Source organism: Cryptotermes secundus, unplaced genomic scaffold (assembly GCF_002891405.2).
Source record: "Cryptotermes secundus unplaced genomic scaffold, Csec_1.0 scaffold446, whole genome shotgun sequence".
In the NCBI taxonomy this organism is placed as follows: domain Eukaryota; kingdom Metazoa; phylum Arthropoda; class Insecta; order Blattodea; family Kalotermitidae; genus Cryptotermes; species Cryptotermes secundus.
In genome coordinates, this window is record NW_019731271.1 from 999540 (window position 1) to 1027403 (window position 27864).

Sequence of the window (27864 nt, forward strand, 5' to 3'; positions counted from 1 at the left end):
AATTCGACTATCTCCAACATACACCTAGAATGGTGAAATTGAAGATCGCAGTACTAAACTTGCCACTAGAAACGACCTTCAGCCGCCTAAATGTAGATCACATACTAACAACTGACACTACCAATCTCCGTTTTAACAACATACTCCCATCTCCATGAGAGTTTTTCGTCACTCATGGTTGTACTATGATTTTGATGCCGATTTAAAGTTGTTTGTATTGTGGGGGGGGGGGTATTTTACGACCCTGACAGTAGCTAGACCAACGGTATATTATTCGTGCATAGATTGGCAAAATGAACGGTGAACAGAAAAAATGTGGAAAGAAGAGGCCGTGCCCTAAATCGGTGTATTTTTCTAGCATATGCCTGAAAGGAACAGAGGAAAATCAAGAAAAACCTCAGGCTGGATAGGCGGTGTCCCGGCGGAGATTCGAACCCAGTACAATCTAGAGCTTTACCTCTACTTTTCCCCTCTGAGTAGCATGATTTCATTATGCGTCCGCATAACCCACTTATTCTACCTATATTTATTTACAGACAAATTGCTTGCCTGTAAACAAATCTTGCGTTATTATTAATATAAGATCTTACATAGAATTATAGCGGCCTCCGTAGTCTAGAGGTAACGTTCCCACCTCATGACTCATAGTACGCGGGTTCAAATACCCGGCGGAGGTCGTCGAATTTTTAAGGGCGGAAAAATTCAGGGAACAAGTCCTCCGGGAGGGACTTTAAGCCGTGGGTCCCGTGTCGTAGCTTTACGGCACGGAAAAGAACCTCATATCTCCAAAGGAGGTCACTGAGCCAAATTAACGGACGTTTCCCGCCCAACAGCAGTCTCTAGTACCTCTGGTAGATGGGGGAAGCATTATAAATACCTCTCAGCTAGTAGAGCCGGTCTCGCTGGCTGGGCGGGACTGATGGTAAGCACCAGTACCGGTAGGATATAGAGACTGGTAGAAATCATAGAGGGAAGCACAAAATGGACAAATACAGGTCTCAGTGCATGGGGAAACCCACCCTCTCCAATAACTAACTAACTAACTACGTAGAATTGTCATAAGCATTGACATATGTATGATTTACTCCGTCCAATAACGACACAAAAAATTCATGAAACTCTGCTTCCCCACTGACTTCCCTTAATGCAGGTAGTTTTGTCGAAATACAAAGAAACTTCACAGTGCATTATGCATATATTTTATTATTATGAAAATATTTGTTTGAGAATACAATCAAAGAATGTGAATAAATAATATTATTGTACTGTATAAACTTACCGTATTCTTTTAGATATCTGTTGTTCATTAATGCAGTGCGTTCAGGCAAAATATTAAGAACGTAACATGATATTGTCACACTGATCATTTTAAAATTTTCCCCTCCATAATATCATCCAAATCGTAAGTGTGAAGTATGTCAGATATATATTTGTCATACTTAAGTTGGAGATCAGTAATTATTTTGTCACGGTAAAGGCCCACGACCCAAGTGGCCACTTTCGACGTCAAGAAGTCTACCAACCATCCCAAACCCGTCAGCTTCACTTCCAGGTCTCTGCAATAAAAATTGAAACATATTTCATTTTTCTTTTTCATCCTTTAATATTTCATATGCTTAGACTTCCAACAGAAAAACAATGTTTTGTTTTGTATGTTCATCACGACTTCCGCATTTCAAATTTTGATAGGTTTGTCAAAAGCGGTTCATCGAAGAAAAGAAAAAAACGTGACGTAAGGAGCAAGACATAAACCTAATTAAGTCCTGTAACGTTTATCTGAAACATATTTCCGCACATCAAAAATATTTGACTGGAAATAGTGTAATATCTCTGTTCTAATAATTATGGCAGAGTTTTATTTGAACATTGTCCATTACGTCAGTGAAATATGAATGTACATAAATAATACACAAATAAGACATTTCGGTGTTGGCTTTCTCTTCATTCTCAGCGCACAAGAGTACAAGCCTCCGAAACACCGTATGCATGTATGTGAAATACGAGTATAGTTTGTATTATCCATCCAATGGACAAATTTCAAAGTTTCCCTTTAGAATACAAGGTCAATATGGTAACTCTTTACAATATACAAGTACGTGTAAATATTTCTTACGTTTTCTCGAAACTCTTCATTTCAGTTATTCAGTATAGAGGAGGTGGGTTTCCCCATGCACCGCGACTAATAGTCTATTGTACGTCCCCCTTTTTAATTTCTACTGTCGCCATACCCTAACGATACTGGTGTCCGCTATCTCCCCTTTCTGCCAGCGAGGTCGGTCCTCTACTGGCATTGGTACCCGATAACTTCCCCATCTACCGGAGGCATTGGAAACTACTTGGGCGGGAAAATTTTGCCTAATTTTGCTCAGAGGTCTCCTAGACACGGGACCCACGGCTTAAAGTCCCTCCCGGAGGACTTGTTCCCTGAATTTTTCCGCCCTTAAAAATTCTACCACCTCCGCCGGGTTTGAACCCACGTAACTTGAGTCATGAGGTGGGAACGTTACCTCTAGACTACGGAGGCCGCGCAAACTCTTCATTTGGTAATGTTTAAGAATGGAGAATATAAGCAACACACTGAAGTTGTTGATTACTCCACGAGACAGGGAATTCCTTGAAAAGGCGAAAAATTGTGGTTTAATCATGGGAGTGGGGCGAGACTAAGGCCTTAGTACTGCGCTCTCAGATGGGCCGATTGTACGAGCCCTCAATAACGGATGAGCATCAAGCATTGGTGAAATGATAAATAGCAGGGACTGCTCTGGAACTGACTCCAGCACCCCGCGATGTAGTTGATAGTTATGAAGAATTTCGTCTTCTGGGATGTGGCGCTGTGTAGATCTTGTGTGAATCGACGTTTCAGAGGAACGTATCGCCTCCATCTTCAGGGTAGAGAAGCCACCGTGATCAGGTGACTGTCTGTAGCCACCTGATTACACTAGTTCCTAGATTTCGGATTTTTCTACCCTGAAGATGGAGGCGATACGTTCCACCAAGGCATCGGTTCACACAAGATCTACACGGCGTCACATCCCAGAAGGCGTAATTCTTCATAGTCACGGCCATGAAAACCTCAAATCTTACATAGGCGGTAGTCATTTAAAATACTTGGTCAAGAAATTCCATCCATACGTTTTGTTTATATACGAAACATTCTGTTATTATTCTGAAATCTACGTGGTCCCTACCCTATACTTTCATATTCTGAAGACACTCAGTTCTAATCTCGGCAACTTTTGCCTGACTGTGGATTTCCGTGGCTTACCTCAGTCCCTTCAGCTGAATGTGGGGTGGTACATTGGAAAAAGTCCAATCATCTCTGTCAGAATCCTTATATAGGCGTACTCCTCATTCATGATCATAAAGTTGATGTTTGTATCCAGGTTATTTTTCATATTTTGCTGAATTTAATCAACAAATTTCGAAGTTCATTACAGCTTAAGACGCGTAGTTACTGTGAAGGTAACGCTACGGGTGGATTTTCATAGAAAAAGAAGGGATATGTTTTTTCTAAGAAATAAAATTTTCATAAAAGTCTGTAATTTTAAGCTCGTGCACTGGATTTCTGCGTCTCTATTCACATCCGACCCGTTTTCCGAGAAAGCTTTATTCTGTTGTAGGTTTAATTTCCATGCTGAAATGAAAACTCAGGTTTTGTCTGCTTGCAAATTTTAGTAGCTGAAAGGAAATTTGTTTTAAAAAGATACAATGGATTCCGCGTTTAGAATCAATAGGCCTTTACCTATTTTGCAAAGCCTTCGGTAGGGCGTTCTGTTATTATGCAGTGTCATCTAATCGCGCATTCAGAAATATCTGTGGAGCACTGTTCAATGAATATAAAGAAGCAAGTTACAGCTGAAATGTTTTGTCATCATCATACGGTATTTTGGACTAGCTCTTTCGATCTGTTCCAGTCCAAAATTTTATAGTTAATTTGCTATTTCAGAGGTCTTCATAAGTGTAATTTTCTCTTATGTTTACTTTAGTGTCTGTTTCTAATTCCATGGAGTGCTGTCTTTCTTGAGAAGGTGTTATTCATCCAGCTGATCAAGATATTCCTTGTCTATTATGGGACCTGGATGTTCATTACCTTGTTCAGAGAGCCCGCCTCTTATACTCACACAATAAATATTTCCAGACACATGTTGATATGGACATTTTTTCTTATCTTTCTATGTGGAACTAGTGCCCAAAATTTGTCCGCGTCTTTTAGTTTCTTTTTTTTTAATTCGCATAGTGGGGGGTGGAGTCCAGCTGGGTCCACTCGGCACGTCGGCCACTCATTGACCTATTGTACCTGCCCCGGGTGATTATGATGATGGATAATTTGGTGGAATGAAGATTGGCAAGGGAAATCGAAGGACTCGAAAAAAACCTGCCCCAGCGCTACTTTGTCCACCACAAATCCCACTTGAGAAGGCCCAGGCTTGAACCCGGGCGGCAGCAGTGGGTGGCCAGCGACTAACCACTTGAGCTATGGGGCGGCCTGCGCCTTTTAGTTACACTCTGTAATAATCTGAAATGATTTTTCCTCTTAGTATTCAGGGATTTCAGACAATGAAGGAACACTGGAACCTACTGGGTCAGTTCATCAGGTATTTATAGAGTTCACTAACATCTATGATTTAGCAACGAGGAAAATATTATAAAATATTTTCATTGAGTATGGTAGACCCATGAAACTAGTTAGGGCGATTAAAATATATTTAAATGAAACCTATAACAGAATCTGTAAGCCTACAGGGAAAAAATAATTTCGTTACCTGTTCAGAATTTTTTTAAAAAGGAGATGCTCTGTAACAAATGCATTTTAACTTGCTTCATAATACACTATTAGGAAGGTCTAAGAAAATCAGAAGGGAAAGAAATTACACATATATCATTCGGGGAAAAAATAAATACCATAAAAGAAAACCACTAGTAAGGAAGTTCGTCTGGAAGTAAACGCAGAGAGAACTAATTACTGTAATTCTATAATATATAATATATATATAATTATATAACTAAAAGCTATAATTCTCCCTGATGATCTATATAGGAGTGAAATTTAATATCTCACATTAAGAGGAAAACATGGATTGAGGGTGTATGAGAACACTGTTCCTAGGAGAACTGTACTTAAGAGAGAGGAAGTACCAAGAGGAGGTGATGGGTGGGACATGTAGCCCGAATTGTAAGGAAGAGAAATAACATATATACAAACATTCAGTAGGAGGTCCTGAGCAAAGGAAGCCACTAGGGAATCCTAGATACAAGTGGGAGAATAATATTAAACTGAAAAGGAGAATAGGAGGTTTGTACTGGATTCATCTTGTTCGGGATAGGTTCCAGTGTTAGGCAGTCTCGAACGTGGTAATGAACCTTAGGGTACAATGAATTGCTTGGAATTTCTTGAGAAGCTGGGCAACTACGAATTTCTCAAGAAGAACTCAGCTGCTTCGAGTTGGTGTAAAGAGGGTAAGGAACTAAGGAAAGAAAAATCGCAAAGAATGAATGAGAAAACTTTGTATCTTAAACGGGAGCATTCTTCCCAAATTCCTTTTTTTCCGTTGCTTATTAGAGGATGTGTATTAATAAAGGTTTTCCTGCCTTCATTTGAGGCCATTGTGCGGATCATACTCACCCGACGCTCATAACTCTGAAGTCATCCAAATACACCTTTTTGTTCGTGAAGTCAATGTGAAAATGTACGTAGAGATCCAGTGGGAAGAACTTGGTACTGAGGCTTCCAGAAGGACCCAGACCCATGAAGTGTGCATGATAGTGATCGTAGAACAGCTGAAATAGCATGAAGTCGGTCATGTTAACTCTAATGGATTATAGCAGTGCTTGTGTACAATAACAAGTATGGTACTCAAGGGACAGCTCGCTTAAAAGCACTAGCCTTAGAGAACGTGCTTATTTGTTGTTTCTTGAGATCATTGAAAGACACACTTGCCATTTTTGAACAGTTAAAATAACTATTTATGGCTTTCCAACAATGGAAAATACACTTTTATGTTTAATCTTAAAACATTAGATGGTTCTTCAAACAAAACATAATATACAAAGGGTAAAACTTTCGTAAATTCCCTGAAGCGTCGGTCTAAGTTTATCTACTATTTTGGACAATTCGAGCACTGAAATCGGGAGATCGAGATTCACTTTTATGTCGATATACACAGGTGTAGGCAGAGATCTTGTCGATATAAGCTTACTGTGTGGAATCTGTACCTTGCAAAAATCTTATGTCAGTGATCATTCGATACATATAGGATATAGAATGAGCAAGAGCTTGTATGCATTGTTTACAAGAAAGTTATGAAATGAAAAAGTAACGGGAAAGCTGAAGGTACCTACTGTTTCTCTGTCTGTCGATTTATTGATGTGCCTGTTTCATCTCCCAAATCGCCTGCAGGATTTTGACATTTTGTTTTTAAGGCAGAATAGTACATTTTCAGTTAGGTGAATTTCATATTGATCCATACCTGTCCCCTATAATCGCTCCTTCACGTGAACCTTTGTAACATTTCTCACAAAGAAATAGGGAAAGAAGCAAAACGGCTCATGAAGCAAGAAAGACCAATTATGTCCTTGTGCATAATTATACTCCCCGCCATAACGACGCATGCGTGTATGAGCTTAAGTTCCACGCATGTTTAACCTCTCAACAACATAGAGATGAATGATCTGCTTCACGCCCCAGCTGATTTACCCTGGGGGAAACATCACCAGTACTCCCTACACAAGAGGTTTTAGATGTAGTTGTAAACAGAAAAACCACCGTCTTCACCGTCATAGGCCCGGCCTATGGCCAGTCACTTTACTGTCTGAACAATCCCTGCTCACAAAAAAAGATTATTATGCAATGTAATCCTGTCTCTTATTATGGTCTGTAACATTTATTCGAAGAATTTTTCTATACTGTGTGTATGCAAATAAACCAAATGAATATACGAGGGTAAGTCAATAGGTAAGTTACAAATGGATATAGAACTTAAACAAATAAGAGTGCTGATTTGAAAAATGCTTTTATTTCTCAGCATAATCTCCCTGTACATCGAGGCACTTGTCCCATCGTTTCACAAACCCCTGAAAACCAGCAGCATAAAATTCTTTTGGCTGCTGTCGGAACCAGGCGTGTTGCTCTTGCATGACAACGCGCGTCCCCATACTGCCAACAAGACAAATGAGACCCTGCGAAATTTCAAGTGGGAAGTCCTCGAGCATCCTCCGTATGGCCCCGACCTTGCTCCAAGCGACTTCCATTTGTTCGGCCCTCTTAAACATCATCTTTCGGCTGAACATTTTCCCGACGATTAAGCTGTAGAAAGGGGAGTCACCGCCTGGTTCCGACAGCAGCCCAAAGAATTTTATGCTACTGGTTTTCAGGGGCTTGTGAAAAGATGGGACAAGTGCCTCAATGTACAGGGAGATCATGTTGATAAATAGAAGCATTTTTCAAATCAGTCCTCCTTATTTTTTAAGTTCTATATCCATTTCTAACTTACTTATTGACTTACCTACGTATTATGTCTTTGTACGCTTTCATTTAGTATCGGTATCACGGATTAGATTTGTAATAAATTGGTTTATATTTGAAACAATTTAACATCAGGTTAAACAGAGGAGAAACATTCGAAAAATATTTGGAAAAGAAAGCTAGGATTATGTATGATAATTTCCTTTCCTGCTATGACATAGACCAGCTGTTGATAGACCTGAATAGTATTTTAGTAGCTTTTAGAAAGACGGTACATTTATGCTGGATTGTTTTACAGATATAGACCTCAATGTTGCAATTTTTGTTTATGATATATACTATATATACCTGTAACAGGCCGTGGAGGCCCATAGTATTGTGAGACGTTGAGGTTCCCACATTTTCTAGACAATCGGCTCACAGACAGTGTATGTACACGTATATCAAATCTGAGATTATCACGATAGTGGATGTTTATATCACAGTCTTCTCAGATGTGACGCTGTGAACTTCGGTAGTTAGACAAAAAGGTTTCGGATAAATCAGCTACATCCACCATTGTTTACTCCAGAGATGGAGACAACGGGTTCCACCTAAACGTTGGTACCTAACTACCAAACTACATGGCGTCACATTCCAGAAACATGATCTGAATAAATCTTGTTTGTTGATTTTTGCTAAAGATTTCTTCGTTCGAGAGCTTACGCATCTGTAATGCATTGCCCTATAATACTTGCTGTATTTTAGCTGCTATTGTAGTTCTTCTATATTCGTCTGAATGCAATAGCCACCTTATCTACTCTAGATCTGTTACGTTTAGAGATGCCTAGAGATTTTGTGTTTGTAATAACATAAAACATTAAAATTAAATAGTCCACCTATATTTACATCTGTTCTCTACATTTTTAAGAACAAAAAACAGAAAATTGATGGAAACACTTCGAGTTGTGACCTTAGGAAACTGATCTTAGGGGAATAAATTGTAAAGGTGTGAAATGGATGGAACTGTGTAACAATAGAATTAAATGGTAAAATTTTGTTATTATGATAAAGGGAAACAGTCATATTTCATGAAATTAAATTCCTTTCCCGACTACTCAAGTACGAGCACTACTTAAGTATTCACTGGGACAGGGTGCGGAATATTTAAAAGAAGTCGCTGAAGAAACACAACTTCGATAAAGTACTTGTTGGCTATGAAGTTTCGACAACTTACATCTATATGCTCAAATCCGAGAGTGCCATAGAAATGCATGAAAGAGGAATTGTCATTAGCAAATGTTGTGCTTCCGACACGTTCCACTGTGTGACAACCTCGAGCAGTTCCTCTGTCAGCCAAAAACTGTCCCCTCCAGGTGACAAGCAACACCTGCACAGACAGCAAACGTATTTATTCAGCTAATTCCCCTCGTTAATAGTGTTATCCTTACCATCTTGTATTGAAATGCTTCTACTGTGTAAGAGACCATACATCGCAACCATAAAAACGTATAAAATGATTGGTAGGTAAGCCTATGTATCGGTGTGTGTATGTGTGTGTGTATGTGTGTATGTATGTGTGTAAACGCCATGAAAATATATGTCGAGGGAACTCTTAAAGCTAAAAATGCATTAGACCCCAAACAATTTGAATTTCCATTATAATTTTTGTGTAACACATGATAAATAATTAGTTTGTATCTTATTCTTATATTTTATCGCATAATTACTTTACCTTTTTCTCGAAACCTTCTCGAATATCTGGTATTTTAATTCTGTCCCTGTATTTTTGCAGAATTACATTTTTGGCATAATCTATTATGGTGTCCACTAGTTTATTTGCATCATCTGTTGTCGTCACGATGTAGTCCCTAGCAACAAGACACAATCTTATAAGATCTACGTACGAGCCATAGGCAACACACAATTGGGCAATGGAGATTCTGTACAAAGTACAGTAGAACTTGGTTATAACGTCATCAAAGGGACCTAAAAATAGTGTCGTTATAAACGAATGTCGTTGTAACCGAAATGGGCACTTCCACAGTAGCCTTATGTTAGTCACGTAAAAATCTACCAAAAACCGAGTTAAAATGTTGCATTTTTTAGTGAAATACGTAGTTAAGTACAGACTAACGTAACATTAACGTGGAATTGTCCAAATGTGTAATATCAAAGACATATTACAGCGCTTTTCACTGACAATACACACCGCACTAATACTGTATATTAAAGGTAGGCCTACTCACCAAATTACAGTAGATTACATCAATTGTTGTGCCTTACTGTACCTAGATACGAGTACAGTAATCAGTTATCTTCATCTGTTTCCTGTTACTTGCCCAATACACACTTTCTAAATTACATTCAATGTCCAAATCAGAGAAATTCAGGAATGAAAATGACGTTACATACGAGGTTGATGCATTTGTGCATGTCGTACTAAGCAAGGTATAAAAACAGTTGCTTTATGAGGAATTAGTTCGTACCATTGAATATCTGACGCAATAGACAAGGTGTCGCAGAAACCGATGTTGCTATAACCAAGTTTTACTGTAGTTGCAACAGATTGCAGATACTTTCATGTAAGCTAAAGTTGTCCCTGTTCACATTAATTAAACAACACGCCATGAAGGCGTATCGGGGAGTGGAAGAGTAGCTCCTCTCTTCTTAACACGGGCACTGGATGGAGGTGAATGGTCAGCTTCATGCCCCAGCCGCTTTACCCCAAGGAAAGATCCCCCGGTACCAAATGGATAAGAGGCTGACTGGATCCCAGAACCAGTCTGGACGCTGTGGAGCAGAGAAGTATCTTTAGCCTCTGCCTGGAATCGAACCAGGCTGTCCAGACCGAAGCCCGTTGGTATACCGACTGATCTCTTCCGACTCCTTCATTTGCATGCTATGATGCTTTTTATTATTATAAATATTATTATTTAAATATTATATAAATTAAGAATTGTACTTTTAAATTAATTATCCTTGAAGTGATATATTTTCATAAATTAATCCATCGCGTAATCAACCAGAAAACTACTTAATTAATTGGCTAACAGATCGGTTAGAGCTTTCAGTTCACTCTGATCCAAGAGATGTCAGTTTTTACATATAATAGTTTCTAACATTTAGAATACCTACTCATATTTGGCCAGTGTTTTATTATTTCCAATAATTTGTGCCAGAGGTCGCTTAGTGAGAGCCAGGTTGACCTTTTCCTCTATTATTGTATTCAAGTGATACGTTAAGCCACGCCATATTTTCCTGAGCACCATTTTTCCTGTGCAATAAAAGGAAAGACATTCATTAATTAGCCTCGGAATTCTGGAGAAATTACTTTCGGTTAACTTTCTGAGAAACTGAGTTCCTTCTTCAAAATACTGCTAATGAACTACGTACTTCAGTTTTCCAGTCACTGATTTAATTTTGCAAATTATTGCAAATTAATTGGGTTATTTTTATTATTAACTTCTGTGTGTGTGTGTGTGTATGTGTATTGTCCTTTCTCGCCACATAATGGATTAACCATTCAAAATATACTTATTTTAATTTTCTCACTGTTAATGCTAATTTTAATTTTTCTTGGAATTATTATTAATTTATTGCCATTATATGGACTGTCTTATTTTGTATTTATTTAAAGTTGTTTTGNTTTAATGTATGCAAAAATTATATATCACATTAGTTAGGTGTAAGCTTAAATACGCGTCCGTTGTCTGGAATTCAATTATGTCAACTGATACCAACAAACTGGAAAGCATCCAGCACAGGTTTGTAGCCCTCTGTTTTAATCATTTCATTCCACAAGTCCATTACTGTCATTCTCTTGTTTGGAGGAGTTAAAATTGCACGCTTTACCCGTGAGGAGGCATCGTTTTGACGCCCTCTTTCTTACTCAAGTTTAACTTGGTTCTAAATTCTGCCCTTCTCTTTTGGAAATTATTGGCCTTCGGGTTCCTGCTCGGTATATCAGAGACTTTGCATTGTTCAGTGTCTGCTCCTCATGTAAAAATTGTCCCTCAGTGAAATGTGCAGCAGCTGCTAATGTTGTTTGCAGGGACGTTGTCGTGTTCGGAGCCAGGAACGTTCTCCTTAATCATATTTTATAATATGTTATAATTGTTATTACTATTATTATTATTACATGTATATATGTATGTATGTTATCCTTTCTCGCCGCATAATGGTATAATCATTGCAAATATTTTACTTTTCTCACCTATTAATGATAACTGTGATTATTCTTGGAATTATCATTATTATTATATAAACTGCCTTATTTTATATTTTGTTCTTAAGATTTTGTTGTTTCTTTCTACATACTCATGCTTTGTAATTGGCCTCTGAGCTGTTAGATTTTCACGTCAATAAACAAGAATTTAATTTAATTTCTTCTTCATTATTATTATTATTAATTTCTACTCGTATGTGTGTATGTACGAGTACATGTATTGTTCTTTCTCGCCAAAAATGGCATAACTATTGGAAATGTACTTATTTTATTTTTCTCGCCTGTTAAACCTAACTTCAATTCTCTTGGAATTGTTATTAATTTATTCCCATTATATAGACTTCATATTTTGTATTTTGCTCTTCAGTTATTTTTGTGTATTTCTATGTACTCATGCTAACTTTGTAATTGGCCACTGTGCTGTTACGTTTGCACGTAAATAAACACGAATTGAATTATTTTTCTAAATTTTTTACGAACTTCACGCTAAGAAGGAGGTTGCTTACAGAGTGTATTAATAGGTGTCGTGTCATTCTTAGAACGAAGAGCAATTATTTACCTAAACAACATTTACAGACTAGTCTTTGTAATACAGACACAATGTGTTTCCTTTGACGTAAGAATTTAATTCTTAAATATTACTTAAATGAACTTCATGCTTCGGTAATAAATGATAAATTATAAATTAATGAATAAGTTATTAATAATTATATGAAGGTCGTTGTCATAGAATTGGTCTAAATTATGATGACCTCTTACGGCGTGTATTGAAATGTGTTGCCTTCCGATGGAACGTGTTCATTATTGTTGATAGCTAATCTTTATATATAACTTTGTTATATTGAAAAGCACTTTGCTCCATGCAATTAGCCAGTTATTTTGTTAGTTAGAGCTTAGTTATAGCTATATGTTGGTAAAATCACATTGGGGTAATTATATGCTTTTAAAATTGGTAGAAACTCTATCCACATTTCGTGCCCATTGGTGATTACCGGATTTATAGCGTACTCATGTCATTATGCAAACAACATCATTTCCCTTCCTTTAATTTGTGATTTGGTTGACTGATTAATACTTTCAGTAACAGATGTTTCTCATATGGAATTGCCCCTATGATATAAAACAAGGTTTTCGTAACAACGAAAAAAGAAAACTGCCTGGCATGTTTCCAAACCTGTCCAAAAATAATCCGCGACACAATTTTCTGTGTTAAATTTATAAACAAAACAGTGCCATTTTAATTTTTTTTTCCTAATGTCCTTGTAATTTTTTTTAAACCTTTATGTGGGGAAACTCTGTTTCATTAGTGAACAAAATTGTATTCCCAATTCAATAAAAGATTACTTCAAATCGCCTACGAAGTGGTTTGTCGGATCATATGTCTTGTGTAAAATATAGAGGATAACACAAAAGATGTTGGTGTCACAACTTTCAGACTGCCATTTTTGAAATCACAGTGATCGGATTCAGTCAAAACAACCTCATTTCCCAGGCCTACGCGTTACTGCATAAAAGGAGGGAATAGTAAAATTGTTCATGTGCTTAATGAGTTAAGCACAATGCCATGAAGACATATGGAGAAGTGGAGATATAGCGCCATCTTTCTTGACCTCAGCACTAGTTGGAGGTGAATGGTAAGCTCGAGACACCTGCCACTTTACCCTTGGGGATATGGCCCCCCGATACCTACTGGATAGGAAGCTGAGTGGGCCCCAGAGTGGATACTTTTTGTTCTGCGTAATTTGTTCTAGCATCAAGATTGTTACTTCTGTTTTTATTTTAGATCTCTACAAAACGCAGCTTCCACTTTCTTTACAAAGAACCTCACCGAATGCCACACTGGTTATAAAAGCGGAGAGCCTGGAATCCTTTTCCTGCTGTGTAACCTACAACATAAGAAGACAACATCTTAAGGTTAGTGCATTCACGAATATTTATTGCTAGTCTGAATAAGAAGGAGACACGGGTTTCATTGTGGGGAAGGATGTTTAAGACTCAAAAAAACACATTTTTTAAAATACTATAAACACTCCAGTAAAGAGAAAGAACTATGGATATACCACGTATATGTCTTCCAGTTTGAAATACAAATATTTTTCAAGATGCGATCTTTGAAATTGCATCTCTTTTTTTCTTAGTCTTCATTTGTGGTAATGCATCCGAATTGTGTTCGAGAGAAATCTGATACGTATTTATTGTGGGATTCAGGTTTCGCGACAGAATATTTTCGTGGTGTGTCTCGGTATTTCCACGCAAACATATATTTAGCACCTAAACATAGGCCAAAACCAATTGCTTCCCAATCCTTTCAAGTCAATCAAACGTATTTTTTAAATTTGCATATATACCATGAACATATAAAAATTCTACCGTCAACGTCACTATTGTTTATTAACATGCAGTGCTATATTGTGACATGCTGAGCTATGAGCCCTCCCCCACCCCCCGCCAGCCGTGATGCCCCGAGCGAAGCCGAAGCGAGCCGATGTTATCCGAGTCCTAGGATCCTGGTCGCTAGGCAACGCGAGTCAACAGCGGTGACGTCACCAAGTGGTAACAGCGGTTACTTCCGCTAGCGTTACTAGCAACACAGCGCCAGGCAACAAGGGTGCCTATTACGTGGCCGTATTGTCCGATCGAGGCTACATAGGGAGCAGCGAAGGCTATTCACAGTCAGTTGTACTGAGTTAGTCAGTCCTGGAGCTACCTACGAGTCAGTCCTCGAGCTACGTTAGTTCCGAGTTAGCCAGCAACCAGTCAGTTGTATTGTGGCATTTGGAGTGTACTATTTGTGATACTGCAGATAGCAGTAATCGTAAATCTGTAATTTGGGTGATTGTAAGTGCGAATGTGAAATAAAATTCGCTTCATCAAATACGGCGTGAACTTATTTGTCGCGATATACGCCCGATACGCGACAATTGGTGTCAGAAGTGGGATCAGTAACGCAAAACACGTTACAATATATTATATATATTGCTAATGGGGTGGGACTAAGTCCCTTGTACTGCGGCTACTTCTGGCCTATTGTACCAGCTCCAGATGATAGGTGAGGGTGATTGTGGAGCAATTGGTGGAATGAAGATTGGCTGGGGAAACCGAAGTACTCGGAGAAATCGCCCCATCGCCACTTTTTCTGGTCAAGTGGGATTTGTGGTGGACAAAGTGGCGCTGGGGCGCGTTTCCTCCAAGTACTTCGGTTACTTCGGTTTCCCCTGCCAATCTTCATTCCACAAAATTCTCCATCATCATAATCACCCGGGGCAGGTACAATAGGCCAATGAGTGGCCGCCGTGCCGAGTGGACCCAGCTGGACTCCACCCCCCACTAAGCGAATTAAAAAAATTGTCCCTTTGAAAATGTGAGAAAGTTGAGACGTTTGGAAACGACACAGGCAAATCAAAAGCACGTTTATAAATTAATAGATTACGTTTGGGGAATGCTTTCTGACATTCAATTCAGAATCTTTTGTCGTCCACTCTACCACGTAAAAAGTAAAGACTAAAACATAGGCATACAAAACTATAATTTTGCCTGTTTTTTGTAAGAGTAGGAACTCAGTCTTTCACACTAAGAGTAAAGCAGAGACTGACGGTATTTGAGAACAGGGTGCTGAGGAAAATATTTTGTCCTAAGAGAGTTGAAATAACAAGAAGCTTCGGGAAACTGCATAATCTGTAGTTTCATAATTCTACTCTTCGCTAGCTTATTATTAGAATGATCAAATGAAAGAAGATACGCTTGGCAGGACATGTAGAACGCACGGGAGGGGTGCTAAAGGAAGTTCATACAAAGAAAACCCTGAAGGGGGACACCACTATGTGCAAATAATGTTAGAATGAATCCTAAAGACAATAATGCGATTGTGATTCATCTGCATCAGGACAGGTACCAGTGGCGAGCTCTTTTGAACACGCCAGTGAACATCCGAGTTAAAAAAAGATGCAGCTCTGTGGAATTAGTAACCCAGTAAATTATAGCTACATCTGAGTTCCACGTGAAATGACGCATACGGAATTAAGTTTAGATAATTCAACCGAGGTACAAAATCGCGATATACGACCCGCAAACACGTTCATATGAAACTTATTCCCCATCGTTTAGTTATAGACCGAACGGATTCGCGTAGCTGCAACGCTTTAGACATGTATTCGGGACGTTCTCGGTTCGAATCTCCGCAAGACGCCGGCTGTCATGACAAAAACAAAGATTATTCGTTGTTTTCCTCTGTCCCTCTAGCCAGATGCCGGGATAGTACCTCGACTAGGCTATGGAAGCTTGATTTCAAATCCTTTCCAATTCATAATTCATCTATTACTACACAATTCAGCGTTGCGTAGTCCAGCTGTAGACGAGAGAAGAACTTATTTGTATTGTTGTGATGGGTGTATGAGTCAGCAGCATGGACTGAGTCAGAGCTGCTTCTTAATGCGGTGGGAGTCGACTATTCGCTTTAAAATTAGAACTCCATGAAGAATAATCTGTATGTAGTAAAAAATATGTGGGTGAAACCCAACGGAAATAACTGAATGGGTTAGGTTGTGAAAACCCAGTTTCGAATCGCCGCTGGTGATCGCTCTCAAGGTCAGCTTGATGTATAACCAGATTTGATACAGGAGCGGTCGTTCTTTTGTACAGCTTACAATCAAATGTCCTGAATGCAAAATGGGTATAAGTACAAAGACGGGTGTGCTTCTCAGTTTGGAGTTCAGCAGTTCCGACAAGTCGGTCACCATAGCCCGGTTTGAGATGGTACGAATACTCAGGAATTGGTATCTCGCTCACGGTATGGGTGTATATACGTAAGTGGTTCCCCGTAAAATGACGTCTTACGTTTTCGATTGATCCAGCCTTCGTCCAAGAATTTCTGACAAATAACTGCGGTATTCAGAGAATTCATTCTTGCAAAATTAATTCTAATTCGGAAAAAGCCTAATCTGTGGAAGCCGAACAAAGGAAGAATTTCGAATTAATCTTCCTTGAAATTCCGCTTCATCTGCCTGAATACTCATTTTACACAAATATATTGATCACAGATATACACGTATTCACTAATGTTCTAAGTCCCATATTCTATCATTAACTACACTTATAGGAAGCAGAGAAATTTTATTACACACGTGTGTTTATTTAATTAAATGTATATTAAAGGTAAAAATGGCAAAGCTATCCTTGTAACAGGCTGTGGAGACCCATAGGGTGGCGAGACGTCTAGGCGCCCACATTTTCTGGACAATCGGCTCACAGATGGCGGTAGAATAGTCAGCCGACGCGCCTGCCCCCTTTATCCCCAGGAATATTCCTGGGACTTTATTCTGTTAGAGGCTGTGTCGACCCCAGGGCCATATGGCGGCTGGAAGGATTAGTCTATTGGAAAATCCAATGACCTCATCGGGAATCGAACCCGCAAACTTACGGCTTGTAGCATATTGCCTCAACTACTCAACTAACTACGCTACCTTGTGCCCCAAATATATAATAAAAAACCGAACCGAAAAAAGTTTCAGTTGGAATTCGATTACAGAGGAAACACTGAAATATCTGTCTTCGAGGAGTGTTTCTGTTGTGTTAGCACTGTCTGTATATACAACATACATCTGCTTTTACCGGTTCTCACGGTCTCTTCGCTTGCAGATTTCTTATATTTTTTTCTACCCTGAAGATGGAGGCGATACGTTCCTCCGAAACGTCGGTTAACACCACATATACACGGTGCCAAATCCCAGAAGACTGCTTTCTTCAGGGATAACTTTTCCTTCTTTTCCTTGAACAGGAATCTTGTTATTTCTTATCTCTTATATTTGAAGTCCAATGTGCGTTTCGCAGGAGAGAAGAATTTCATGACGTCACACAGGAAGAATTTATGTTACTATCTAAAATAAACAACTTTCATTGCAGATCATCAACAATTTTTTGCGTTATTTTGATACCATACTTAAGAATTTGATACTTTCATAGTATAGTAACACAGCAGGCCTACACATTGACAGGTACTTAAGAATTTGATACTTTCATAATATAGTAACACAGCAGGCCTACACATTGACAGGTACTTAAGAATTTGATACTTTCATAATATAGTAACACAGCAGGCCTACACATTGACAGATACTTAAGAATTTGATACTTTCGCAATATAGTAACACAGCAGGCCTACACATTGACAGGTACTTAAGAATTTGATACTTTCGCAATATAGTAACACAGCAGGCCTACACATTGACAGGTACTTAAGAATTTGATACTTTCGTAATATAGTTTACACAGTAGGCCTACACATTGACAGGTACTTAAGAATTTGATACTTTCGTAATATAGTTAACACAGCAGGCCTACACATTGAAAGATACTTAAGAATTTGATACTTTCGTAATATAGTTTACACAGCAGGCCTACACATTGACAGGTTCTTAAGAATTTGATACGTTCGTAATATAATTTACACAGCAGGTCTACACATTGACAGGTACTTAAGAATTTGATACTTTCGTAATATAGTTTACACAGCAGGCCTACACATTGACAGGTACGAGGAGAATGAGGCGGTAAATGTTGGTATCTCCCGAGCATTGAAATGTGAGCAGAAGCAAGATCAGGGGCAGAGTTCTGACTATAACAGGGAAACTGTACCTGTATTCTTTTGGAAGCACTTGTGTACGTTAGTCTCATTTTCTCCACTTTCAGAGAAGAGTTGTTTTCTATTTTCAGAATTGCAAGGCCCGCAGCTGTCAGATTATTTAACGTCAACCTAAAAATATTAAATTAATAACAGCATAAGTTTTAACAGAAAAATAAGTAGAAGACAGGCAACTTCAACGCATACATGCATATATACGTAGTACACATTCATGTAAATTCACACTTCCCACAATTCCAAGGCGATTGTGTTTTATATGCAATAAAATTGTTCTTGAGAAGCTAATATTTCTCAAATATCCAAGATATTTCCCGCCATTTTTTGGAAGCTGTAGGTTATCTACAGGTCTACAGGTCTTATCTACAGCTAGATGAATACAGCATAGGCCTACATGCTCGCACCCTTTTTCTTTAAGGTCCATATTAATATTGTCACGTGTATTAGTGGCTAAGAAGCTGTTTTGGATTGGTGAATCGGTTCAATGAATCTTCGCTAGTCGGAACTACAATTAATTATTACACTATTGCTGATTTACATAATTTACAATCACTCCACAATAATCTTCTCAATCTATCTCCACTAGTCTTCACGATCCGTTTCCTGGCAAAGGATTTATAACACAGGAACTGTAAAAGTCTCGCTAAATTACACACTCCCAATATCGATGTACTACAGCGTATGTAACGTTACGCACTAAGTCTTCTAATTCTTCTTCTAGCCACACTGCTGTTCCCTTGGAATTTCTGAACTCAAGTGAAGTCAATTCAAAGTTAAAGTCTTATTGAGACTGACGGTCAGTCTGCGGTTCAAGACCAGTTACTTATTACTGTTTGACAGTTACGGTCTTGTTATTGTGAGGCTCCCTCTCTTACGAGAGGACGGGTCTGTTTTTGGTTATCCAGAAGTCAATTCCGAATCTGAGTCTGAGTCTCATTTTACGACCGACGGTCAGTCGGCCAGTCTTTCTTGGCATAAAGCACCCGTCTGGGGTGCAAACATAGTCCTTCTAGTGTTGCATGGTGCAGACCACACAGAAAACCTGTGTCACGTGTCAGACTGCGAGTTAATTAGTCTGTTACGAACACTGGGCGTGGCGCGGACGACGAAGAAAACAAAATCTATTGTTGCTTGTTGGACCAGGTTTACAAAACTGTTGCCTGGCAACGCGTTCATCAAATCCGTTACAATATTATCAACATTTATGCTTGGGTTTTCAAAGACCCCTTCCCTTCGCGTTTTCGGACTAATTTTGTTCTACGCATTTCTCATTTCTCCTATTCGTGCTATACACTCCGTCCATCTCATCCCGCTTGATTTAAGCACCTTAATAATATTTGGTGAAAATTATGAATTTTGAAATTCCTCATTATGCAATTCCCTCCCCATTCTTCTACTTACTCCATATGTTTTGGGGGCTTCAGTTAATTTCAGTATTTTCTTACCTGAAATACCCTGATGCTTTGGAGTCGTAGTCTCCATACGACATTCTATCAGATTCGTAGAACCCTTCTACATGTAGCTTCTCCATCAAAAGGTCCAGTTCTGCGCGGCGCTCGGCGAGAACTGTTCGCAGTTTGTTGATCTTGAACACGAAATTGGAAGAACCTTCCATTTTATGAATGTGCCTGCAATTGGAACATCAGTGATAGCAGATCTTCTGTGAGCACGCACATAAAACATAATAGACCTATATTCAGTCTGTACACAAACGCCTTGGGTTCCCTACAGTTTCATCTCCCATTCTTTTTATTGTAAAGAGGTTTCAGTGGCATAGGTACCCGTATGTGAACAGAGATAGTCATCCTATCCAGACATTCTTTTTACAGAAACAGAAGGTTAATATTGGGTATTAAACCATTTCGCTATTTTACCTTATACTGAGCAAGTTTAATTTGTTCAGATCTTCGCATCACATTTCTCCAAGTTACATTTTAATATAATTTTCATATTGATTGCATACCTTTCGGTCCCAGAATTGGTATCTTCTGACGAGGTTTAACGAAGAATTTCGATATAATTCTTTTTATCTTATACATGTAACATATCTTGTCTAACTCGTTTATCACACTAACAATGTTAAGGGTAGAATACCAACTGTGAAGCTTTTCATTACATAATTTTACCAATCTCCCTCTTGTAGATATATTTCTAGATGTATGACCCATTTCAAGGTATATAATATTTCAGTCTTTCGGAAGTCTTTCTGCTTCCATTATTGCATAGAGTCATGGAATGGGCACGGGTTCAAAGACTGTAGTTTCTGAACGAAAGTTATTTTCCATCGTCACTCTTGGGGTTTGTAATTCATTTGAACTACACATGTCCAGTTAAGGAATTTTGCTATTTCTTCCTTCTGCCAGTCTGAAAAAATTAAGTAATTCACTTCGGAGAGCATACAGATTGTAGGATAGCATGTAATGATAACGAAAACAATTCTGACCCGGTAGAGGGGCCTGCCGCTTTTTCCTGTAAAGAACCATCTGTTTTAACTCTTGAAAGAACTCTGTGTTTTGTCCTACGACTCTACTTACGAATTTCATATGATTCGCAGAATAAACAACAGTTGACCTATTGGCCGTAGGAACTGAATTTTTTAATGTTATTTAGATTAATTTCAGATTTCAAAGTGTTAATGTATACCTAAACTGTAGTGGTGGCTTGGAATTCTCTACATTAAAACTTTTTGGAGTTGTCAGGGAAAACTGCAAATGAAACATGCATTGCGTAACTATTCTAACGCTTTCTCGAAACCCATACGACTTACGGAAGAAGTGTAAGGTATTTTAAATATAAGTTTCATCTCTCTCATCTGTGAACTGTGCTACAAACCGAGAGGTAGCGGTTTCGAGTCCCGATGAGATCATTGGATTTTTTCAATTGACCTAATCCTTCCAGCCGCACTATGGCCCTAGGCTCGATTCAACCTCTAACAGAAATGACTACCAGGAATCTTCCTTGGGGGTAAAATGAGGCCGGCGCGTAAGGCTGACAACCTCACCGCCATCTGTGAGCCGATTGTCTAGAAAATGTGGGAGCCTCGACATCTCACAATCCTATGGACCTCTACGGCCTGTTACTTACCTATGTCATCTCTACAACTGTGTTCCAAACATTTTTCTTATCGATAAATACTTTGCAAATTACGCTCGAGATGCGCCCATAAACGCTTGCAGCTCTGTAGGTAAAGTTTTGGGAATCCCCGCGATTCTAACCTCTATAAGAAATGTTTGTAAATGTTCCCAGTATACACTCTTTCAGCGGTTCTCGAGAGGTTCCTACGCACAGGTAGACGGATGGAGGGGTTTTCATTGGTTCTGAGCAGGGATATGAACACGTCTAAATATCGGGCCTCATTTCCTTCCAGTGAGGTTAGACTGCGCTTGGAGCATTCCATTGTAGAGACTTTCTCCGCTAAAAGGAAATATCATCTAAATATGAGTATATCGCTCATTCAGTATATTGGATCTCCGTGTGGAAGGGACACCAATTGAATTCTTCATCACAATTTTCGCATAGATTTGCTTATTTGAGCTTGGTGACACAAGAAATACTTATAGGAGCTAAGGGTGAAACATACTTGAAAAGTAGCCACTTGAAAGGCAAGCATAATGCTGGAGGATAGTATTATCACGTGATAGAGTGACTATAGATGGGCTTTGAATTGGTAATTGAATTTATTGACCACTTACAGATCGTAACTGCAAGCAACTATAGCCCTATCGCTAATTCACACACTCTGCAGTTCACTACAGTACACACTAAGTCTTTTCCAGCCTGCAGTGACTACACTAGTCGTTGCCTGGTAACGTCTTTCAACGGCGTACCTTCCCCCCACTCTTGTTTCCTGAACTATTCCCGTGTCTCAGCCACCAGATTCTAACAGCAACAGCTCACAACAACGGAACCTCAGTTCTCTTTAATAACGCACTAACTCACCAATGAACTCTTCGCTTTACTGTATGTCAATGAAGTGGACTGAACTGAACTCTACTGCACTGCACTCTCTCACTAATTGTCTTGGTTATAACATCTCGGCATGGACCGCACAGAAAACACCGTTCCTCTGTTGCTGTTCAGTATTTGTATTTTAGGAATCTGTTGCCTAGCAGTGGGCATTGCTTACAAGGTCATTACTTAACAACGGGTCTACAGGTGTACACGCTACAGTTTTAAAACATTTCTTAGGGATACAGGTTTTGAGGCAGTGAACTCTTTTGAAATAGCTTAGAACCTTGTCCAGTGGCGGAGAGTTTTAGCAACAATTCTGGGTTTCATTACAAGAAAGTGCGTTACGAACAACTGTAAACTGTACACTGGCGTGTACTTACATTGAAAATTGTTGTTCGTTATCGTGAAAGTAAAGGTCCTCAATAGGAAACGGCTGGACCATAGCTCCTTTTCTACCACCATTATCTGACAGAGTCTGAAAGTTGAAGTTTTTATTGTATTACAGATAAAATTGTGGAGCAAAGATATTTATACTCATGTAATCGTACAAGCTAACATGTTAGGTAATGTATATCAGTTGTTCCCAAACATTTTTGGGCCACACCCCTTCCCCGGTATCATAAACGCATCCCCAGTGGCCTCTCCCATGCCCTGTGAAAAGGATTCTTCAGAACAGCAGTTTGCACAACCCACTAAGAAAGACAGTAACAATAAACTAAGATACCGCATTCAGTAACTTCTTCAATGTTAGTAAATTCTTAATGTGATGAATGGACTTGATAAAGTGGTACCAGTTTCCCAGTGCCTGGGGTGAGGTCACTTCAATTGTAAATAAGCGAACATCGCGCTCGGAGGGGCCCACTTCCAGCCCCCCTATGCTTCCCCTTGCCTCTTACATCGCCCTAGGTAATGCCACCCCGCAGAGGCGGTACAGCCCACTTTGGGAACCACTAGTCTATATCATGTAGGATCAGGATGTGGTGTTGTTTGGTAGTAGCGAAGTTACTCATTAAAGAAAAATGATACCTAGTAATTGACGTAAAATATATATTTTGCGTCATATGCTCGTTTAGTTCGCTTGTATTTCGTAAGTGTAGATATATTATTCAAATTATTTATTTTTAATATATTTTTAATATATATATTTTAATATAATTTTTAATATAAAAATTATTATTTTTAATATACTAATTCCTTGAAAAATGCGAAGTAATTTTGATGTGCTTTATTAACATAACGGAGTAGCAACACATTATAATAATTATTTTGCTTCCAAATTATTAGAAATGCACATGTTAATATAAAATACGGAATACACATTTTCGTGCTGTTTTGATAAACTATACTGTCAAACCAAATTATGGAAAGATTAAATGTAGCTTCTTGGAATAAATTCCTCCCAGTATTTATTAGTCTTCTTGCACAAATTCCGGCATTTTTACCATTTTATGATATGCGTCCTGTTGCAAGTCATGATATCACAAACGGGGCCCTCTACACAACAATAATATCTATGAATGTATGGTAAGGTAAGGTAAAGTTGTCCCCGTGCCTCCTGTACCCATTGCATAGGAGGCTGGGTGGGCCCCAGAGCCGGTCTGGACGACATGGAGAAGTGAAAATTCTTGCCCCCCTCGGGACTCGAACCCCCACCTCTTTGTCGTTCAGCCCGTAGCCAATCGCTCCTTAAAAACTAATACATGTAATTATAAAGTCCAACAATGATGTTTGTTTGGCAGACGCATTCCTTGGTTGCGGTGTTTCGGTTAACTGGCAATTTGTTTAATCGGGATTAGGTACTAATCGATACTAATGTATCACCATTCGCTTAATGTGCAAAGATGTTCCGCTACGTGTTTCGACCTTCAGGAGGTCATCATCAGTCGTAATTAAAAGAATTCTGTCTTAGTTCTTGAATTGTATTTTAATATGGACCAATATTATTACAATTTGTTAAAGTAAATATTAGCATTATAATTCAAGAACTGAAGTGTTGTATTCATGTACCGTTTGTGCTATGTAATTGTAATAATCCTATTTTTACCGTGACCGTTACGGTGATAGCACCGCGGGGTCAAAGTTGTCCCTGTGCTTAACTAATTAAGCACTACGCCATGAAGGCGTATGGTGGAGTGGATATATAGATCCACATTTTCTTGACATCGGCACTAGTTGAATGTGAGTGGCCAGCTTCACGCCCTTGCCGTTTTAAGCCCGTGGAAAGAGCTGTGGGATGCACTTACAAATAGCTTTCAGTTAAGATACACGGTCTGCGACGGCGCAGTAAGTAAACGCAAATTAAATGGTTCCTCTGATGATCCATTACGTGACTGAACACCCAGCATCGTTCATTGGTGACGGAGGATAAAATGCACTGCTTGCGGCAAAATACCTAAAATATGTAGGCTTGCAGATGTGCGCCGACGTCACGGCAAGGAAACTGGACGTGTGTAAGGGGCCTTACTTATTGTTGATGTCATTGTACGCGTGGTTACCGGGTTGCATCGTCTGCCACATTTAGATTCCTATCTTATTTCTACCATTAGAAATTAAAATGTATTATAAACTTTTCTCTTCTTAATATATTGTTGGTTAAAAAGTAGAATTCATCAGCTTTGATTTTAATACACGGATATCCTGACCGATAGCGATGTCATAATGTTGTAGTTACCATTTTTTTTTCTCTTCCTAGAATTACAAACTATAATGTATACTCACTATGAACACAAGTATAAGGGAACGTCTTAGAAAGAAAATATGATTTATTAATTAAAGAAATACGACGCATGTTTCATAAAAATAAAGGACTGAGCTTTAAATTGCTTTCCAGCTTTCTAAACAGACGTTTTCTATATTATTTGAGAATCACATCCATGTTGCTTTCCTGACATATGTTCAAACTCAAAGGGTCATGAAAGTTTTTCAAAACGTCTTCACATCAAACACTTTCCACGACAAAACTTTAACAAGTGAGTCTTACCTCAGTAATAATGTTGTCCACGTCAGCTTCCCCATGAGATAAAGATTCGCCGTCTGAAAGCAATGCTTAGAGTTGGTGCTTGGTGTTCTTACTGTACGAGTAGTTACAAAACTTAAAAGCACTTTCATTTCAGAGCAAGTAGTTTTTCGTGGTTTGATTTTTGACGCTATCAGTATCTAGATTATTCTGTGTCAAATGATTGGATGACCGGTAAATGATGAATTGGAAAGGATTTGGAAGGAAGCGGTGGTAGCTCAATCGAGGTACTTCCCCTAGAATTTTGTGGAGGGACTCAAATCAACAGAGCACCTCCCGAACCGGGTCTAAAGCCTTACCGCTGCACCACCCTGCTGGTGAACCTAGGTAATATTCTTTTTCGCTTCAATTCAAAGCTACAACCCCCGCAAGCTACTTTCCATTATTATATCTCAAAGAGACAGAAACGTGAGAATTGAGCTCCACTTTGGAATACATGCATGTTCCCATCCATTTCTGATTGACGGATATCTCAAACAACGATGAATTTTCCAAAAATTGTTACCCAATCTGTCGCGAACAGTCTTCTTATACAGTCATGACTAGCATGAATAAACACGTTTCTTCTAATTGTAACAACGCCATTATGTGAAATTAAAATAGGATATACGTCATAATCTTCCACAGTGTACCCTCTCAGTTAAAAATTATGATCGAATTCATATAAAAGAATATAAGATTCAAGTACGCCCCCGTCATTTCGGGTCGGTATATGAAGGAGGGAAGATTAATCGTAATATACGTACGTATCTAGCGAGACCACTGTACAACGGTGTAGTTATGTTCAACAAAAACTATTTAGTCGCTAAAGTGCCAAAGAAAAAAGAAGTTGATATTTGAAAAAACATTACTTTTTCCAACTGTTTCTCCAACAAAGCATACAATAAAATGCTAACAAAAATTAGAAATCAGCCGACAACCACCGTTTCATAAATATTGTGCTAACGTATGACATCTTTTTATACTCTTTCCTGTTCCTGCACACAGACCACAAACCTGTCCAGTTTCTTGGAAATAATCCACTCCTGTTAATACTTCGTGATTCTACGAAACAACGCACTACAAACAACAGTATCAGAAGACATACGAAGGCACTGATTCGCGGTATGAAGTGTCTGGACATCGGTGGTTGCACAGCACAAATAATAATGTTACTTTCCAGCGCGGCGAGCGTTCGTATGTGATGTTGAAGTTCTGCGTGTAATGACATAAACTAGTCACTACGCCTGGTTCTGATGTTACCTTGTTATTGAATTATGAACAATAATAGAGCTTTATTTCCGGATTCGTGTCGCAGGCGAAAGTGGTATATAGTAATTAATTTGCATGCCTAATATTTGTAAGCAGGTGTGGATCGTATCAAAATGGTTTTCGTCATTCATGCTAAAAGCTTAATTCCAAGCAGCAGAATCGTTGTTTAAACGCGAGAAGTTATTCACCTAGTCAGGAAGTTCCACTCCTTAAGTCCACATGTACACATTTCTCCTAAGATTCATTCTAATATTATTATTACATCTACTGAAACGTCTCTTAATTTTTATTTTTCCATTAGATTTTGCTGCCAAAGTATTGTAACAAATGACGTTACGATATTTCCAGAAAGATAATTAGGCCACTCTAATTTATAATGAACTCAATTGTATTAGTAATTTACTACGAATCCTGAAAATTATGTAACCTGCTTCTTGGAAATGACATTTCTACAAGAACGCTTGTAATGATTGATTCTTATTTTAATGTGTGGTGATGCTAGAATTTTAAAGAGGCGGATACGAACATCGTACCATTGAGTTTGAGATATCTGACTCAGTGTATCTTCCCAGTATTTTAAGGAAGGAGAGGTGTAATAAAGCATAGTGGTTAGCCGACGAACAATTTTCCTTGCCGCAGGACGCTACTCGTATAAGAGCAACCTCTCTAAGGTAATAAGGAGATAGAAGCGTAGCGAGCATAAAACTTCTTAAAACGAGATCCTAGGAGACCCCAAAATAGTTCAGTTTCAGACGGATTTGTATTTAAAAGAGGCACTTGAAATACCCAGAAACTACCAGTCCCGTGTATATGTAACCCAGGATCTTGCGAATGCCAGAGTAAATAATCAAGTTCTAAAACAGAAGGGTCGAAGTAATTAAGAAACAGAGGAGAATTTTGTTATTTACGTAACTGTCACATATTGTTGTTCTTATGTACCTCCTTTTAGCTTCTAAGGATTAGTCCTTCCAGCCTCTTCCGATTCAGAATTAAATTATGAAAATATGGATCCTGTTTAGATATTTGATAGCGTTCCTTTGATTGGGGATCAGCACTTTGCGAGGCCTCTACTTGTGCTGGACAACAGAGACTTAGAACAACATACTTGTACTTGCATGCCTGGAGTGGGATTCGAATTCACGATTCCAGTGCTCGAGTTGTCAAAATCAGTACGCATCATAATGAGAGTTTTCATTAATTGCAGCATGTTTGATTTAGTGGAATCCGAGTTACATGCAGATAATCTGTACCGGCATGAATATGGTCAAGTTTCTACATTCCTGACGTAAATAAATTCGAGACGACGACAGTGACCGCACGGTTCGTCTTCGCCCGCTCAAACA

The 27864-nt window shown here is 38.8% G+C and overlaps 1 protein-coding gene across 2 annotated transcripts; it reads right to left on the bottom strand.

Moving 5' to 3' along the window:
• Positions 1-1226: 1226 nt before the first annotated feature.
• Positions 1227-26456, bottom strand: LOC111866815. 2 transcript variants are annotated; one of them, XM_023856097.2, is made up of 11 exons: positions 26267-26456; positions 25235-25287; positions 22635-22729; positions 19749-19931; positions 18300-18417; positions 13498-13555; positions 10580-10718; positions 9177-9312; positions 8679-8831; positions 5624-5778; positions 1227-1556 (listed from the first exon to the last, which is right to left on the bottom strand). In XM_023856097.2, exons 1-11 carry the CDS (start codon positions 26391-26393, stop codon positions 1364-1366), a joined length of 1410 nt encoding a protein of 469 aa, XP_023711865.1. In that variant the 5' UTR covers positions 26394-26456; the 3' UTR covers positions 1227-1363. The 2 variants fall into 2 exon arrangements, with proteins under 2 accessions (XP_023711865.1, XP_023711866.1); XM_023856098.2 differs by lacking the exon at positions 22635-22729 and having other exon boundaries at positions 26267-26355.
• Between the last annotated feature and the right edge of the window lie 1408 nt (positions 26457-27864).

Bases quoted from the DNA above. Each gene is read 5' to 3' on its own strand.
- LOC111866815 (XM_023856097.2), bottom strand. From the start codon at position 26,393: ATGTCCAGACACTTCATACCGCGAATCAGTGCCTTCGTATGTCTTCTG. The intron at 25,288-26,266 runs GTTTGTGGTCTG...CATTGCTTTCAG, and splicing joins ATTTCCAAGAAACTGGACAG to ACGGCGAATCTTTATCTCAT. The intron at 22,730-25,234 runs GTAAGACTCACT...TTCAACTTTCAG, and splicing joins TGGACAACATTATTACTGAG to ACTCTGTCAGATAATGGTGG.